General features: G+C 49.3%; 1 protein-coding gene across 1 annotated transcript; it reads right to left on the bottom strand.

Annotated features, from left to right (window-relative positions):
• Window positions 1–9,271: 9,271 nt before the first annotated feature.
• Window positions 9,272–12,954, bottom strand: LOC115612012 (mannose-P-dolichol utilization defect 1 protein-like). Its single transcript, XM_030495791.1, is given in 9 exon segments — window positions 9,272–9,515; window positions 9,584–9,609; window positions 9,612–9,693; window positions 10,814–10,930; window positions 11,010–11,060; window positions 11,176–11,304; window positions 11,631–11,751; window positions 12,184–12,296; window positions 12,652–12,954. Coding segments are annotated over 7 exon segments (594 nt in total). The 5' UTR covers window positions 11,634–11,751; window positions 12,184–12,296; window positions 12,652–12,954; the 3' UTR covers window positions 9,272–9,329.
• Window positions 12,955–19,430: the final 6,476 nt, after the last annotated feature.

Here is a 19,430-nt window from a genome sequence, read left to right as displayed (position 1 = left end):
GAGTCAAAATCTCTGCAAAACCTCTGCAGAAACTGAGCCAAAATCTCTGCTAACACTGAGCCAAAACCTCTACAACAACTGAGCCAACAACTCTACAAAACCTCAGCCAAAACCTCAGCCAACAACTCCGCAAAACCTCAGCCAACAACTGAGTCAAAATCTCTGCAAAACCTCTGCAAAGACTGAGCCAAAACCTCTGTCAAACACTGAGCCAAAAGCTCTGCAAAGACTCTGCAAACACTGAGCCAAAACCTCTACAACAACTGAGCCAAAAACTCTGCAAAACCTCAGCCAAAACCTCAGCCAACAACTCCGCAAAACCTCAGCCAACAACTGAGTCAAAATCTCTGCAAAACCTCTGCAAAAACTGTGCCAAAACCTCTACCAAACACTGAGCCAAAACCTCTACAACAACTGAGCCAACAACTCTACAAAACCTCAGCCAAAACCTCAGCCAACAACTCCGCAAAACCTCAGCCAACAACTGAGTCAAAATCTCTGCAAAACCTCTGCAAAAACTCTGTCAAACACTGAGCCAAAACCTCTGTCAAACACTGAACCAAAAACTCTGTCAAACACTGAGCCAAACCTCTGCAAAAAAATGAGCCAAAACATCTGCAACTACTGAGCCAAAATCTAAGCCAAAAACTCTGCAAAAACTGAACCAACAACTGAGCCAAAAACTGAGTCAAAATCTCTGCAAAACCTCTGCAAATACCTGAGCCAAAAACTGAGCCAAAATCTCTGCAAAAACTGAGCCAAAATCTCTGCAAAACCTCTGTCAAACACTGAGCCAAAACCTCTGTCAAATACTGAGCCAAAAACTCTGCAAAGACTCTGCAAACACTGAGCCAAAAACTCTAGAAATATTCTGCAAACACTGAGCCAACAACTCTGCAAAACCTCAGCCAAAACCTCAGCCAACAACTCCGCAAAACCTCAGCCAACAACTCTGCAAAACCTCAGCCAACAACTGAGTCAAAATCTCTGCAAAAACTCTGTCAAACACTGGGCCAAAAACTCTGTCAAACACTGGGCCAAAAACTCTGTCAAACACTGGGCCAAAAACTCTGTCAAACACTGAGCCAAAAACTCTGCAAAAAACTGAGCCAAAACATCTGCAACTACTGAGCCAAAATCTAAGCCAAAAACTCTGCAAAAACTGAACCAACAACTGAGCCAAATACTCCGCAAAAACTGAGCCAAAAACTCTGCAATATCTCTAGAAAAACTCTGCAAAAACTCTGCAAAAACTGAGCCAAAAACTCAGTCAAAATCTCTGCAAAACCTCTGCAAAAACTGAGCCAAAACCTCCGCAAACAATAAGCCAAAACCTCTGCAAAAGCTCTGTCAAACACAGAGCCAAAACCTCTGTCAAACACTGAGCCAAAAGCTCTGTCAAACACTGAGCCAAAAGCTCTGCAAAGACTCTGCAAACACTGAGCCAAAACCTCTACAACAACTGAGCCAACAACTCTGCAAAACCTCAGCCAAAACCTCAGCCAACAACTCCACAAAACCTCAGCCAACAACTCCGCAAAACCTCAGCCAACAACTCCGCAAAACCTCAGCCAACAACTCTGCAAAACCTCAGCCAACAACTGAGTCAAAATCTCTGCAAAAACTCTGTCAAACACTGAGCCAAAAACTCTGCAAAAAAATGAGCCAAAACATCTGCAACTACTGAGCCAAAATCTAAGCCAAAAACTCTGCAAAAACTGAACCAACAACTGAGCCAAAATCTGAGCCAAAAACTGAGCCAAAAACTCTGCAAAATCTCTAGAAAAACTCTGCAAAAACTCTGCAAAAACTGAGCCAAAAACTGAGCCAAAATCTCTGCAAAACCTCTGCAAAAACTGAACCAAAACCTCTGCAAACACTGAGCCAAAAACTGAGTCAAAAACTCTGCAAAACCTCTGCAAAAACTGAGCCAAAAACTGAGCCAAAACCTCTGCAAACAATAAGCCAAAACCTCTGCAAAAGCTCTGTCAAACACAGAGCCAAAACCTCTGTCAAACACTGAGCCAAAAGCTCTGTCAAACACTGAGCCAAAAGCTCTGCAAAGACTCTGCAAACACTGAGCCAAAACCTCTACAACAACTGAGCCAACAACTCTGCAAAACCTCAGCCAAAACCTCAGCCAACAACTCCGCAAAACCTCAGCCAACAACTCCGCAAAACCTCAGCCAACAACTCCGCAAAACCTCAGCCAACAACTCCGCAAAACCTCAGCCAACAACTCCGCAAAACCTCAGCCAACAACTCCGCAAAACCTCAGCCAACAACTCCGCAAAACCTCAGCCAACAACTGAGTCAAAATCTCTGCAAAACCTCTGCAAACACTGAGCCAAAACCTCTGCAAAAACTCTGTCAAACACTGAGCCAAAACCTCTGTCAAACACTGAACCAAAAACTGTCAAACACTGAGCCAAACCTCTGCAAAAAACTGAGCCAAAACATCTGCAACTACTGAGCCAAAATCTAAGCCAAAAACTCTGCAAAAACTGAACCAACAACTGAGCCAAAAACTCTGCAAAATCTCTACAAAAGCTCTGCAAAAACTCTGCAAAACTGAGCCAAAAACTCTGCAAAAACTGACCCAAACACTCTGCAAAAACTGAGCCAAAAACTGAGTCAAAATCTCTGCAAAACCTCTGCAAAAACTCTGTCAAACACTGAGTCAAAACCTCTGCAAAAACTAAACCAAAACCTCTGTCAAACACTGAGCCAAAACCTCTGCAAAGACTCTACAAACACTGAGCCAAAAACTCTGCAAAGACTCTGCAAACACTGAGCCAAAACCTCTACAACAACTGAGCCAACAACTCTACAAAACCTAAGCCAAAACCTCAGCCAACAACTCCGCAAAACCTCAGCCAACAACTGAGTCAAAATCTCTGCAAAACCTCTGCAAACACTGAGCCAAAACCTCTGCAAAAACTCTGTCAAACACTGAGCCAAAAACTCTGTCAAACACTGAGCCAAAAACTCTGTCAAACACTGAGCCAAAAACTCTGTCAAACACTGAGCCAAAAACTCTGTCAAACACTGAGCCAAAACCTCTGCAAAACCTCAGCCAAAAACTGAGTCAAAATCTCTGCAAAAACTGAGCCAAAAACTGAGCCAAAACCTCTGCAAAAACTGAGCCAAAAACTGAGTCAAAATCTCTGCAAAACCTCTGTCAAACACTGAGCCAAAAACTCTGTCAAACACTGAGCCAAAACCTCTGTCAAACACTGAGCCAAAACCTCTGTCAAACACTGAGCCAAAACCTCTGTCAAACACTGAGCCAAAAACTGAGCCAAACACTGAGCCAACAACTGAGCCAACAACTGAGCCAAACACTGAGCCAAAAACTGAGCCAACACCTCTGCAAAACCTCTGCAAAAACCGAGCCACAAACCGAGCCAAAAACTCTGGAAAAACAGATCCAAAAACTGAGCCAAAACCTCTGCAAAACCAGAGCCAAACTGAGCCAAACACACACTGAGCCAAACACACACTGAGCCAACTGAGGGGTTGCGGGGGGGTAGTGGGGGCCCTATGGTGCACTGTGTCATTGATGATGCTGATGATGTCATTGCGGTCCTCGTGACATCATGACGCCAGAAGTCAATAAAAGCTGGAGGACACGTCTTGTGGGTCTATAGGGCACCATGGGGGTGGGGGAGTGTGTATCTATGGGTTGCTGTGGGGTATATATGGGTGTCACTCGATCGCCATGGGGCAGTGTGGGGCTGGCTGTGGGTCTCACCTTTGCAGGGGGCTCAGGTCCATCCTGGGGCGTGGGCCGGGCCCAGTGCAGTTGCTCCAGCTCCATTAAACTGGATTGCAGTTAAATAAAACAGGCATAAAGCTGAAAAGGGAATAAACACCAATGAAAGTGAATAAACCTTAATAAAACTCAAGTGAACTAAATGTGAATGAAAAAGAAGGGAAGAAATCTGAATAAATCTCCAAGAAAAGTGAATAAAACTGAATTGAAGATCACTCAAAGGAACTAAAAAGCAAATACATCTGAATAAAACAGCATAAAAGTGAAGTAAAAGTGAATCCAAAGCAAGTACATGGGAGTTCAAGAGTGACAAAAACGTGCATAAAGCTTGTGGAGAACAGCTGTGGCCTTGCCAGGAATACACAAATACACAGCAGACAACAGGGACAAAGTGCAGAATCTTACAAAAGCCCTGTGGTTCTATGAAAAAGAAACAGCATCAATAATGTGAGAACTTGTTAAACCTTGCAGATCTTGCTTAGCCTTGCGAAACTCGCCCATCTCTCGGGAACTGCCACTTATGCACAGTAAAATGGCTCAGAGGATCTGAGGCAAAGGAGAAAGGAGGAGGCACTTTGCAGGCAGGGAAAGTATCAAATAGGTGGATACTGACTGCAAATGGAGAACCCTGAACCACGTGTGTCTGGTGGAGATCTCCCTTTATTCGAATAAAGCTTTAAACCTCCCTCTGCCTCATGAGCTCTTATTGAAACCAGGTGTTCCCAACACAGCTGAATAAAAAGCGGTTAAAAGTGAATTCAGGCAAATAAAAAATCGAGTAAAAGCGAGTAAAAGCGAGTATTTATGCCTCAATAAAAAGTGAATAAATGCGAACAGAAGTGATTAGAAATTGGGAAAAAAAACCCCGAAAACCTGAAAAAAGTGACTAAAAAGCGAATAGAAAGTGAATTAAAAGAGAAAAAAGTTAAAGTGACTTAAGTCCATATTAAGTGAATAAAAGTCAATAAAAAACTGCATAAGGGAACAAAACTGAACAAAAGTGATAAAATCCCGACTAAAACTCAAATAAATTTATATAGTCGTAAATAAAGGCAAAGAAAATCAAATTTAATTAAGTGCACTAATGAACCATGAGCCCCCAGCCCTTGCCATCCCGCGCACCCCCCCCCCCCCCTTTGCCCCTGCCGCTCCTGCCGGTCCAGCCCCGCCCCTGCCGCTCCTGCAGCCGGCACCGCCCCTGTCCTTGCCGCTCCCGCTGCCGCCGCTGCCTCCCCTCGCTGCTGCCGCCCCCACCGCCGCTCCCGCCGTCCCTTTGACTACCTCACCCGCCGCCACCGCCCCTGCCGCTCCCGCCCCCCTTCTCCGCGTGCCGCTCTCGTAACCGGCGCCGCCCGTGCCCTTGCCGCTCCTGCTGCTCCCGCCGCCGCCGGCACCGCTTTTACTACCTCGCCCGCCCCTAGAGACTCCATAGAGCCCTGTACGCCCTATAGACATCGGATAGAGCCGTACGGTGACCCACAGACACCCGACAGCAACCGTTGGACCCTCCATAGCAACCCATATAGACCACATAGTGACCCACAGATCCCCATAACTACCCACAGAGAGCCCAGACTGACCCACACACTGCCCCATGGCAACTCATATCACCCCATAAACACCCTCCGCTGCCCCATAGCGTCCTATAGACCCACAACTCACGCCCCACAGCTTTTGTTGACTACCGGCATTGCAATAACAGCAGCAGCTGTATCTGTATACATGGCACCTGCTAAGGATTCCCAAGAGCCCCATAGGGACCCCACTCCCCCTGCAACCCCTAAGTACCCCAACACCAGTCCATTTTTTTATTCACTTTCATTCATTTTTTTTTAATCTTTCATTCACTTTTATTACAGTTTTATTTGTGATTGCTCAGTTTTTGCTCAGTTTTCTTCAGATTTGGCTTAGTCACTTTTAGTAAAATATATTTTTTTAGATACCCCGTAGTGACCCAGAGCAACCCCTGGCCACCTCATAGAGCCTCATAGAGCCCCATAGAGCCCAGTAGATCCCATATAGGCCCCCCAGCCCCATAGACTCCCTATAGACATCCTGTAGGGCTCCAGAGGGACTCACAGCACAGCCACACTTGATGAGCCATGGACACGCCGTAGTGACCTACAGAAACCCATAGACATGCCGTAGCCATCCACAGCACTCCATGGACACCCTATAGACATCCCATAGAGAGTCACAGTGGCTGATAGACACCCCACAGCAACCCATGGATACTCCAAAGTGACTCACAGATGCCCCATAGAGACTCATAGATCCCCATAATGAGCCACTGCGACCTACAGATACCCCATAGCCACCCTAAAGTGAGCCCTGGACACCCTGTAGTGTGCCACGGCCACCCATAGAGACACACAGCAACTGCTAGATCCCCCATAGACCCACACGTGGCCCCCTGACAACCCATAGAGCTCTATACGCACCCTGCACTCCCACATAGTGCCCTATAGAGCCCCTCCCCACTGCGCCATAGTTCCCTATAGATGCACAACACACGCCTCACGGTGTTTATTGACTTATGGTGTTGTAATGCCACCAGGACCGTGGTGACATCATCCACATCATCACTGGCACATCCACATCATCACTTCACTCAGCACCCTATAGGGACCCCCAACAGCCCCATGGGGGGTCCCCAAGTGCCATTAGGGCACTGCTCTTATGTAAAACACCCGACTGTGTTTTACGTAAGAGCAGTACAGAGAGAGAATTTTAGATGGCAAAGCACAGATGATTGGCATGTTGGTGAAACTGATCATGAGATCTCCATGTGTAGGTAATGGGCAATAACATCCAACTAATAACACCTGAACAATGACTTCCAGTTCCACCTTATCACTGCTCTACTTTGGTTCTCTATAGTAGTAAATACTTCATTTAATAATCCAATACAGAACAAAAGCAGTGAAAAGCATCCTCAAAACTCTATCATCAGCAAAGACATCATTCAGGGCCCAATAATAGAAACAATGAAACATAACAATAAACAACCTTAGAAGACCTAAACACCTCCTATAAATATAAAACTTTACAAAAGCTTAGAGAGATAGTTATTAATACGTACATTGGTAAAGCTTTACAAGATCTTCACTCAGCTGATTCCATCACATTAAACAACAAACAACAGCAGCGCAACATACCACAAGACTCAAAAGCTACAATAGATAAAGCAAACACCAGAGAACTGACCCTACTGAAGCCCAAAAGCTGAAAGAGCCGCTGGTTCCAACACTGAGCCTTATATACCCCAGGCACCACCCACAGCCCCTCCCTCAATGCCCTGGGGCAGGGGTGGGGCAAACCACCAGCTGGGTTAAAAGAGGCAGGATGAGATCTCTGACTTGTGCTGGGTGATGTCTATAGTACAGAAAAGGTCAAAGAGAGAAAAGGATTCTTCAATAAAGCCAAAACTCCAGGGTTGCATCCATGTTCCATGGTGCTCAAGAGTGGTTATCAGAGAGGCAACACAGAGATGGAGTTATAGGTGGGAAAGCAAGGATAGATTGCCATGTTGGTGGTACTATTGCGGACCTCACTGTGCGTAGGTGATGCCCAGTGTGATACAAGCAGTACTGTAGTTGTATATTGGGGATGAGGCTTCATAATATTCAGGTTTTGTAATATAAAGGCTTTACAATATTAAGGCTTTGTAATATTGGGGCTGGGGTTAAGTTACTCAGGGAATGAAACAGAGGGTTTGAGATACCATGACTTAAACAGACACACTCTAGTTCAAGACAATGTCATCTCTGGGTGGCAGACACACTCTCTGGTTAACAAGAATGCTGTCGTCGTACAACCTATGAAACTAAGTGGGTGCAAAGTGGTTCTGGAGTTAAGCAGTAAGTTGGGTGCCACATGTCTGCCAGAGAGCTATGAAATCGAACCGTAAAAGGAGAGAGATAAAGAAGTGGAGGGGGTGTATGAAATTGAGTGAGGGGACATGTAAAGGCAGGACAGTTGGCGCGGAGATTATATGCATTGGATAGGCTGTAAACCTTGGAGTACCCAACCCACAGAATATTGTGTGCAGTTCTGATGTCCTCAACATAAGAAGGACATGGAACTGTTGGAGCAAGTCCAGAGGAGGCCACGAGGTTGAGCAGGGGCTGGAGCACCTTCCGTATGGAGACAGGCTGAGAACACTGGGGCTGGAGAAGAGAAGCTGCGTGGAGACCTCAGAGCAGCTTCCAGTGTCTGAAGGGGGCTACAAAGATGCTGGAGAGGGGCCTTCACTGGGGACTGTAGTGACAGGACAAGGGGTGATGGGTTCAAACTGAGACAGGGGAAGTTTAGGTTGGATATAAGGAAGAAGTTCTTTACTGTGAGAATGCTGAGGTGCTGCAATGGGTTGCCCAAGGAAGTTGTGAATGCTCCATCCCTGGCAGTGTTCAAGGCCAGGCTGGACGGAGTCTTGGGTGACATGGTTTAGTGCGAGGTGTCCCTGCCCATGGCAGGGGTTGGAACTAGATGATCTTAAGGTCCTTTCCAAGCCAAACCATTCCATGATTCTATATTGGGAAGAAGGATCCTGCCAGCCCAACCCTTTGCGGGATTCTATGTCCTACGGTCGGGCTTTAGGACCCAGCGGCGCGGGTCGGGCGGAGTGAAGCGGTGTCGGACCTGATTGAATCCCGCGGCGCCGCGCGCGGATTGAAACCCCCCGCGTTGATTCGACCGCGTCCGGCTCCGTCCTGTAGAAGGCGTCCTACAGGAACGTGCCCAAATTTGTCCCGAACACACCCAAAATAACCCAAATCCAGCTCAAATTGCCTCAAAACCCACCTGAAATGCCCCAGCCCAGCCCAAATTACCCAAATCCAGCTCAAATTGCTCCAAAACCCTCCTGAAATGCCCCAAACCAGCCCAGATTACCTCAAAATCAGCCAAAACCCAGCTGGAGTTGCTGAAAGATGTCACAAACGAGCGCGAATTGACCCAAATCTGCCCCCAAATGCCCCAAACGGCCCTAAAACCACCCAGAAATGCACCATACCCACCCCAAGAACCCCCAAATGCCCCCAAACCCTCCCAAATGACCCAAAACTCTGCCAAAACCAGCTTAAATTGTCCCCAAAGAGCAAAAATCACCCCAATTGACCCCAAAGTGCCCCAAATTCCCCAGGAACAGCTAGAAATGCCCCCAAACCCACCCCAAGTGCCCCCAAAATGCCCCAAAGCAGCTGAAGGTGTCCCAAAACACCCTGACCCAGCCAGAAAAGCCCCAAAACCCACCCAAATTGCCCCAAATCAGCTCAAACGACCCCCAAAGTGGCTTTAATGGTCTTAAACCAGCCCCCAAATAGCCTGAAATGCCCCAAAATGCCCCAAAAGTCCCCAAAGCAGCTCAAAATCCACCCAAAATGCCCCAAAGCAGCTGGAATTACCCCAGATTATGTCCAAACAGCACAAATTGGCCCAAAATCAGCTTGAAACCCTCCAGAAATGGCCCCAAACACCCCAAATTAGACTCATAGCACCAGTGAAAACCCATTTTATTAATGGGGGGATGTTTCACCCCACAAAAACCCCCTTTTTAACACCACCCCCCCAGTTTGTTCCATTGGGGGGAGGGTATGGGGGGATCCGGGGTCAGTCCACTTTGCGGTGAGGGGGAGGTTTGGGGGCTCCTCCCCCCATAATACAGCAGCTGCCCCAATAGGAGCCCATTGCAGGCGGCCAACGTGGCGAAGGTCAAGGCCAGGAGTGGGTCCTCTGTCTCCTGTTGGAGATGGAACATTGCGGGGGGTGGAAAAGGGGATTTGGGGCGTCCAAGGTGGGGGGTCTCACCTGAAGGGAGGTGAAGACCTGCGCCCGGCCCCCCCGAACAGGAGGGTGGTGGTGACCCCTGAGAGCTGCCCCATGTGGCCTTGGCTGTAGTTGGTGGCGGCTTGAAGGAGCTGGGGGCGGGGGGGGACAGAAAGGGGAGGTCACACATGGATGCTTCGCATCAAGGACCCCCCCCAAGGGGTTGAATTGGGGGTGATGGGGACCATCGGGGTGAATGGGGGGAAATGAACCATTGGGTTGAATCGGGGGAGCAGAACCATTGGGTTGATTCGGGGGGGAACCATTGAGGTGATTTAGGTGGTGGAATGAACCACTGGGTCGATTTGGTGGGGGGTTAGGAATGAACCATTGGGTCGATTTGGGGGGGAAATGAACCATTGGGTTGATTTGGGGGAGGAACGAACCACTGGGTTTATTGGGGGGGGAGTAATGAACCACTGGGTTGATTTGGGGGGCAGGAATGAACTATTGGGTCGATTTGGGGGTGGGGAATGAACCATTGGGTTTATTTGGGGGGGAGGAATGAACCTTTGGGTTTATTTGGGGGCGGGGGGAGTGAACCATTGGGTTACTTAGGGGGAAGGAATGAACCACTGGGTCGATTTGGGGGGGTGCCAATGAACCACTGGATTGATTTGGGTGGGGGTGGGAAATGAACTATTGGGTTGATATGGGGGGAGGAATGAACCATTGGGTTGATTGGGGGGGAGGAATGAAGCATTAGGTTGATTTGGGGGGGCAGGAATGAACCATTGGGTTGATTTGGGCGGGCAGAATGAACCGTCAGGTTGATTTGAGGAGGGGAGGAAAGAACCATTGGGTCGATTTGGGGGGGCAGGAATGAACTATTGGGTTAGATTTGGGGGAGAGAATGAACCGTTGAGTTGATTTTGGGGGGAACCATAGGGTTGATTTGTGGGGGTTCCATTGAGTTGATTTGGGAGGGGACCGTTGGGTCGAATTGAGGGGAATGAACCATTGGGTCACTTGGGGGGGGAAATGAAACATTGGTTTGATTGCGGGGGGGGGAAATGAACTGTTGGGTTGATTTGGGGAGGGGAGGAATGAAGCATTGGGTTGATTTGGGGAGGAGGAATGAACCACTGGGTTGATTTGGGGGGGGTAGGAATGAACCATTGGGTTGAATAGGAGGGAACAAACCACTGGGTCGATTCGGGGGGGCTTATGGTGACCCAGCGTTTAAACTCTGCTATGGGTGCCCCCCCCCACCCTGCTGAAGATGATGATGGGCAGATTGGCCTCTTGGAGGAAGGTGATGAGCCTGGGGGGGTATGGGTTGAGAGGAGGGTGCCCAGTAACACCCATTAACCAGCCACAGCAGCACCCCTGCAGAAAAAATGGGGGGGGTGTGTTGTTATAATGAAGGCAAAGGAGCACCCATGGGTGCCCCATAGACCCCATTTACCTCTCCCCGTGTGCCCCCCAAGTGCTGCGTGAGGAAGCCAAGGGTCATGGTCTGCAGGAGGAGGAAGAGCACTTCACCCCAAGCACGGGGGGGGGGGCGGAGAGAGAGTCATAGGGGGCACCCATGGGTGCTGCCCCCATCACCACCCCTTTAGGCGCGTCCCTACCTGAAGGGGAAGGCCGTGGAGCAGCCATAGGCAACAGTCCTGGCCAGCACCAGCAGCTCCAGCGGCACCCCCGGGGACGCTGAGCCCGGCCCCACTGCGGGCACCCAGCACCCGCAGCACCTGCAGCAGCTTCAATGGGGGGGGAGGACACAGGTGGGTGCCCCTAAACACCACCCCGGTGTCCTCACACATAGACACACATGCCAGTAACACAAGCATTTTTCACTCTCATCACTAGTGCAACTGCGTTACGTCGCCTTACAAATACACTAGTAGCCTTGCAAAAAAAAGTAGATTTTTGCACTTTGTATAAGAAAGAGAATTCTGCTTACTTCTATGAGCAACATACGTAGAGCAGGAGATTTAACAAGGCAGAAACTGTAGCAAGACAGCGATTGAATCTCCCGAGTATCCATTAACAGATACCAAGTTAAGGGCACTTATTAAATGCTAACCATGTTTGCCTCAGCTGCAGGCACACTCTGAAGTCCCTCTGGAATCCAGTATCCTAAACAGTGAGGTCAGATCCAGGTATTCCTTTCAGATGGTTGTACTCCCAGTAACAATGCCAGATGCCTGTTAAAAAACAATCAATATAAAATGAGTGTTTCTGAAGAGTGCAGAGACAAGGTTGGGGTTTTTTTAAATCTTTGACAAGTGAAGTGTTTTGTCCTCAGCACGTCAGGTAAGCAAAACCCAAACACGCATTACTGCGAGACTAGTCAGCTGTAACATCACATATATAGAAAAGAAAGATCAGTACAAGTGAATACAGACTAAGCACACTGTGGGTAGATAGTTCGGGTTACTACATCTGCTGCTAAGTGTCAGCACAGCTGGATTCTTACTAAATTTCGCTGCCATTTAAGCCCTTCTCACTTAACTGTGTCTAAACCCAGGCACTAGTTCTCCCACCTATAGCATTTAATTGATGTAATCGCTTACTTTCCCTGCCCAAAATTAAGCAATAAGGAAAAATAGCCTCAGAGGCTGGAGGATTACACCTACCATAACCTATAATTCCAATCACACCAAAGATGAAAATCCAGAAGAGAACCCCAGCTGTGAACCTCAATAACACAAGGAAGAGCAGACTCACAATCACTGCAATGAACAGCCCACTAGAAAGACAAGAAACAGAAACACAGGGAAAACAAGTGTGAGACTCTTTCTTGCATGCCTGTTACTCCAAATGAGGGTCACTTCATCTCATGTAAGAGAATGGTTCATAAAAATGTATTTCAAAATCTTCCTTATGAAATATATCCTCATGGCTCTCTGCTGCTAGAAACAGATAGATTATATGTGATGATCTCATAGGACACAGCCAGAAATGTTTGCGCACACTAAGTTCTCAGGGTGTCTGAATGGGACCAGTACAGGTCTGGTTTGGTCATTTACACTGGCTGACCAAGCCACTGCCTTTTTCAGACCATGGCCTAGTCTACAGCACAGAAAGTTAAACTGGAGAAATACCTGTGTGTGGGGAGGTTGCTGGTTTACGTCCTCCATTTAAAATCCCTGCTTGCAAAGAAACAATGTTAGTAAAGTAACATTTGAGGAGCTTTCCTAGAAAAAAAGAATTCATTTTAGGAGGAAAACCAGTGACTTTCTAGCCGTCGGAAAAGAAAATGATCAGGGCATAGTAATGCATGCAAAGAAACTGTTAAGAGTTTGTAAGTAATGCAGAGACACTATTTGAACAGAAAAATGACTTTAACCTTCTGTCATGTACCGTAAGTCACATTATTTGTTTCACAATCAAGTTCTGATCAGATAGCTACGTATATCTCCATTCCACATCTGGACAGATTGGTAAAATGACTGACCCTCACACCAGAAATCACAGACCACTTCAAGCTCTGTGGTTTCAGTAGGCCTTCTCTCTGTTGGTTAGGGAACGTCATTCAAAACTATCAGTTAGATTTTGTTTTCAAAACTATTTTTAAAATGCCTGCAGTTATAGGAATTATAAAAACAAGCAATGCTGAAAAACTTAAAACTTTGATACCACAAGACTAGTAAAATCACTCATCGCAATGCTAAAGAAATAATTTCTGATTTCACCAAATTCAATTGCAAGATGCTGGGTTGCATTTCTAAAGCATATGTCACACAAATGAAAATAATTAGGCAAGTGGCACTACCATTGCTGTCAGTAGCTTGCAAGTCAGCCAGGAACAATTGCTCACCTCTTGTGCTTGGCTGGCGGACAGTTTTATTTGTGCTTAACGTAGGTTTTTGAGGTATACTTCGTTTCCTTATCCGTTCTATTAACGATTCAAATTCACCATCCGAGCTATCTGATTCTACCTCTGTACTTTGTTGTAATGCCACAGTTGGCACTTTGTTTTCTGTACTTTTTTCACAGCTTCTTTCTCTCCTTCTAACAAGCAAGTCTGGACTGCCTCTGGAGATTGGCTCTCTCAGATTTTGTGGAGGTGGGAGTTTTATGCGCTTCTGACTCTCTTTCAGGTCTTTCACTCCCCCTTTTTGGTAGTCAGATTCTACAAAGACAGAATCACCAGTGTCACTTGAAGCCTCTGGATACTGAAGTTCTTGACAGCAACTGTTTTTCTTTCCAGAAGTCATCCACTTCTTCTTGGTCTTCAGATCCTTCTGTGCTGCAATTCAAAAGAAACAACTTAAAATTTTGATAATTAGACGAGGCCTTCAGTGCCATGGGTTAGTGGTGGCCTTGGCAGCGCTGGGGAATGGTTGGACTTGATGATCTTAAAGGTCTTTTCCAACCCAGTTGGTTCTGTGATTCTGCGATTCTGTAATTTCATTTAGGAAATTTACCTTTGTCTTAACAGAAAAAAAAAAAAAAGTCCTTGAAAAAGATAGGAAAACACAAAGAATAGAAACCTATCTTCCCATTTTCTTTATTACACCTCGCCCATTTATCACCATACTAAAGGGCAAGTCACAGAAAGATGTATCTTTTTTAATACATCTTTTCTTTTAAAAAGTACCTTAAACCCCATGTATGTACACATCAGCCATCAAGCCCAGCAATCCTGAATAGTGACTAATGCTGGCATAATCTTCATTCATAATCATTGTTACTTCATAGTAATAGAAGCTATGTGCATGCAGAAGCAAGGCTGAACATTTCATGCTGAAGTTTTATAAAACCACCAAGTGAAGATCAGACCACAGCCTACAGCACAAAGTGCACATTTGTCAACAAACAAGGCTTCTGACATCTCAAATTTGACCTGTCAAGATCAAAGGATCATGTCAGATCTCGTGGTGACTTATTTTTTCTTTTAACGGTGCTTCTGGTCCACTGTGCTTCCCCCATTTCCCCTCCAGAAACCACTCCATCAGCTTTTTACAGCCTGCAGTTGGCATACATGTTTCAGGGTTGACATTCTGACCAGCTGCAAAAGATCCCATCCTTCTTGATCAGGGGTCAGAGCTTTTCCAGGATCACATGAGATCACTGTTATCATCCCTCATCTACCAAAATTCTATCACCTGATCACTGGCCTAGTGGCTGTGTAAAGAATTCCAGAGCTCTGTTCACCCATTCTACTAAAGTCCAGTTTGCTCCTATCAATGAGAAGAGTGCCAGACAGGTGTAGTCAGGCTCTGGATGTTAGTAAACCAAGGCACTTTCCATCCTTTTGGGGGAAAACAGGGATCCTCTGCTCAGCCAAGCACTGAAGCCCCACAAGTAATGGTTTGCTAGAGCATCCTGTAGCCAGCATTAACAGGACCACACAGAGGACCTTGGCTAAAGAAGCTCCAAGTTAAAGGACTGTCTCTGGCTCCGCAATACCCTGGCCAAAACGTGCATCGAATCAAAGGTATCTAGCTTAACAACAGTTACCTTCTTTCTTTACTGAGTGTCTTTTGACCACAGAATGAGCTACTACAGCCACAGGATATGCAAATCAGTGTTCCAAAGTCCTCTCTTCACAGTGATCATTCCACATTTGCAGCTCAGTCTAATCAGCCATGAGTTGTACTCTTTTCACAGACCCAAATGTTAGCAGATAGTCCACAGTCTGTATCTAAAGATCTACAGCAATGCTTTGACATATATACTTGTCAGACCATATCTTCTTCTGTTACTCCCACAGGAAACAGAAAAGCCTAAAGCAAAGACAAAGTGAACTTATGTTTAACATGCTCTCCCCAAAATTTATGAGCTCAGAAATGAATGCTAGCTTTCCACCCATTAAAATGCCTGCTCTGTATTTGCTGTTGACTTGCCATGCTTTGTTGGGCTTTTTCTCGCTTTCGAGTCCAAGCACAAATCACCCAGAGCCCCTAAAGCCCCCATCACACAGCTCTAAATTCCCCCAGACCCCCTAAAGCCCCCATCACACAGCTCTAAGTCCCCCCAGATGCGCAATAAAAGTCCCCAAGACCCCCTAAAGCCCCCAGCAGGCAACTCTAAACCCCCCCAGACCCCCAAAATCATCCCCCAGACCCACTAAAGCCCCCCTCAGACAGCTCTAAACTCTCCAGACACCCCAAAAAGCCCACCCCAGACCCCTTAAAACCCCCATAAGACCACTGCAAACCCTCCCAGACCCCCAAAATCATCCCCCAGACCCCCTAAAGCCCCCATCACACAGCTCTAAATCCCCCCAGACCCCCTAAAGCTCCCATCAGAGCACTCTAAATCCCCCCAGATGCCCAATAAAAGTCCCCCACACCCCTTAAAGCCCCCAGCAGACCACGCTAAACCCCCCCAGACACCCAAAATCATCCCCCGCACCTCCTAAAGCCCCCAGCAGACCACACTAAACCCTCCCAGACACCCAAAATCATCCCCGCACCTCCTAAAGCCCCCATCAGACAGCTCTAAAACCCCCCAGAACCCCAAAATCGTCCCCCAGACATCCGAAAGCCCACATCAGACCACTCTAAACCCCCCCAGACTCCCCAAATCATCCCCCAGATCTCGGAAAGCCCACATCAGACCACTCAAAAGCCCACCAGACCCCCAAAATCGTCCCCCAGACCCACTAAAGCACCCCTCAGACAGCCCTATAACCCTCCAGACACCCCAAAAAGCCCACCCCAGACCCCCTAAAACCCCCATAAGACCACTGCAAACCCCCACACACACCCAAAATCATCCCCCAGACCCCCTAAAGCCCCCATCACACAGCTCTAAATTCCCCCAGACCCCCTAAAGCTCCCATCAGAGCACGCTAAATCCCCCCAGATGCCCAATAAAAGTCCCCCAGACCCCCTAAAGCCCCCAGACCACTCAAAAGCCCCCCAGACCCCCAAAATCTTCCCCTAGACCACCGAAAGCCCACATCAGACCACTCTAAACCCCACCAGACCCCCAAAAATCATCCCCCAGACCCCCTAAAGCTCCCATCAGAGCACGCTAAATCCCCCCAGACCCCCTAAAGCTCCCATCAGAGCACGCTAAATCCCCCCACATGCCCAATAAAAGTCCCCCAGACCCCCTAAAGCCCCCAGCAGACCACTCTAAACCCCCCCCACACACCCAAAATCATCCCCCGCACCCCCTAAAGCCCCAACCAGACAGCTCTAAATCCCCCGAGACCCCCGATAGCCCACATCAGACCACTCGAAACCCCCCCCAGACCGCCAAAATCATCGCCCAGATCTCGGAAAGCCCACATCAGACCACTCGAAATCCCACCACACCCCCAAAATCCTCCCCCAGACCCACTAAAGCCCCCCTCAGACAGCTCTAAACCCTCCAGACGCCCCCAAAAGCCCACCCCAGACCCCCTAAACCTCCCATAAGATCACTCCAAACCCCCCCAGATCCCTAAAAGCCCCCATCAGTCCACTCTAGATCCCCCCAGACCCCCGGAAGCCCCCAGCACACCGCTCGAAACACCAAACTCTAAACCTGGCCGCCGCTTTTCCGTGCTCTCCTACGTCCAAATCGCGGCACGGCACGTGGGAGAGCGGCGATGAGGCGCCGGCAGCAGATCGGTGCTGCCACCATGTGGCCAAAAATCGGTACTGCACGTGGTACAGAGAGGGCTGCGCATGTGGCGGTTAGCCAATCAGAGCGGTGGGGGGCCGGGTCACGACTGATTGACAGGAGTGTCCACCAATGGCAGCAGCAGGGGCTCCCGCCAATCAGAGTAGAGAGGGGGCCGGGCCAAGCATGATTGACAGGCGTCTCCGCCAATGGCAGCGGCGGGATGCTCCCGCCAATCAGAGTGGCGAGGGGGCAGGGCCAAGCGTGATTGACAGGCGTCTCTGCCAATGAAGGCCGTTGGAAGCTCCTGCCATTCAGAGCGACGGGGGGGCCGGGCTCCCAGTGATTGACAGGCTCCTCGGCCAATGGCAGCTGCGGAGGCTCCTGCCAATCAGAGCGGCGGAGGGGCCGGGCCACGAGTGATTGACAGGTGTCTCCGCCAATGGCGAGCATGACAGCCTATACACCCCCTCCGCCGCTCCCCCCCTTAGCACCGTTCTATTCACTTAACACTCGGTGGGATCCGGGTTCGAGTCCGGCGGGGGGCAAATTCCGGACACCCCCCCCCCCCACCCCAACACAGCCCTCCCAAATCCCCCCAAACGGTTCCCAAGAGTTTCGGAACCCCCCCAGACCCTCCCCCTCAAATAAATAACACCAGGAGGTGGCTGCAGTGATGGGGTTTATTCCATTTGGGGTGTCACAACCCCAAAACAGCACAAAACGCCCGTATTAACCCGCCCCATACCCACTAAAACCCCCATAAGACCACTGCAAACCCCCATGATGGCAGCAGCGAGCGTCGCCCGGCACCACTCCTCGCCCCTCCCATCTCCACTATCTGCAGTACCGAGTTTTGCCCACATGATGGCAGCAGCGAGCGTCGCCCGGCGCCACTCCTCGCCCCTTCCATCTCCACCATCTGCAGTACCGAGTTTTTCCCACATGATGGCAGCAGCGAGCGTCGCCCGGCACCACTCCTCGCCCCTCCCTTCTGCACCATCTGCAGTACCAAGTTTTGCCCACATGATGGCAGCAGCGAGCGCCGCCCGGCACCACTCCTCGCCCCTCCCATCTCCGCCACCTGCAGTACCGAGTTTTGCCCACATGATGGCAGCACCTGCTCACTTTCAGTACCGCGGAGGCAACGGGCTGAGCAACGGCCGGTCACCCGCCCGGTTTACATCCTCCGGGGACACCAACTGCTGACTGGGGACAGGGCTGACTCTTCTCTGTCCCCGGCGCCTCCGTACCAAAAACCATTCCACGCCTTTGCTGCTAACGGCGGGACAAGGCTGGGGCTGTTCCTCCCACGCTCCACAAGAGGGGAAAGCCGAGAGGTGCGTCCACGGACAAGACGCTGATCAGCGGACGACCGGGGAGCGCCGGGGGTTCCGCCTGTGCTGCGCACGGCAGCGGAGCTCGGCACCCCCCGCCGGTGGGTGGGGAAGAGAACCAGAAGGTAAGAGCGGCAAAACTGGTGGCTTGAGATAAAACGCTTTAACCACCGCCACCACCACCCAGATCCCAAACGGGATGGTTTTCTCTCCAAAACTTGGTGTGGGTATCCCCCACCGCCCGTGCAGACCCAGAATCGGAGGAGCGGTAGTACTCTTGGACTCCACAAGCACAGCCTGTCACAGAAGGTCCCTGGTTGGAGGAATCGGACCCGAAGCAAGTTGTTACCCCCTTTTGTCAGGGGATCCAACCCATCCTCACCTGCTCCTCTGCCAAATCATCGCCCCCCCGCCCAGTGACACCGGGGTGTCCCAAATAACACCATCCACCCCCAGATTCCCCCACATCCCCCTTCTTATTTCACCCCCTCCATAAAACACCTGCAAGAAAATGAGGAAAGCTGTCCCGAGCAGCAGCTTTTCACTTTAGTAACTGCCATTTACACAAGTACACGCACCCCTAAGACGAGGGGGACAGCACCCGCAGCCCCTGTCCCGCAGGCTGCAGAGGATGGTGCCATGGCTCTTGCTCAGGCTCTGCTCTGCGACGTTCACTCTCCATTCCCGTGCTGGGATGGGTGCCCCGCGGCACCATGGTCCCGGCCCCCATGGGCCAGGGGGGACCTATCGAGCACCATGAGACATCTGCAGTTACAGCCCCTGAAGGTACTTTTCTCCCCCCCCCCCTCCATGGAGTTATGGACAGTGCTACCAAGACCCTCAAATTCAAGCCCATTTGCCTACTGGAGGCCTGTTTACAGGTAATGTAAAAATAAGTCTGAAAGTATCTATTCCATCTTTTTGTGTTCTGGTCCTGCTCCGTGGCATACAGATGACAGTAAGAAAATACACCAAAACCAAAC

Source organism: Strigops habroptila, chromosome 8 (genome assembly GCF_004027225.2).
Source record: "Strigops habroptila isolate Jane chromosome 8, bStrHab1.2.pri, whole genome shotgun sequence".
NCBI lineage: Eukaryota > Metazoa > Chordata > Aves > Psittaciformes > Psittacidae > Strigops > Strigops habroptila.
This window is presented reverse-complemented; position numbering and strand designations above follow the sequence as displayed.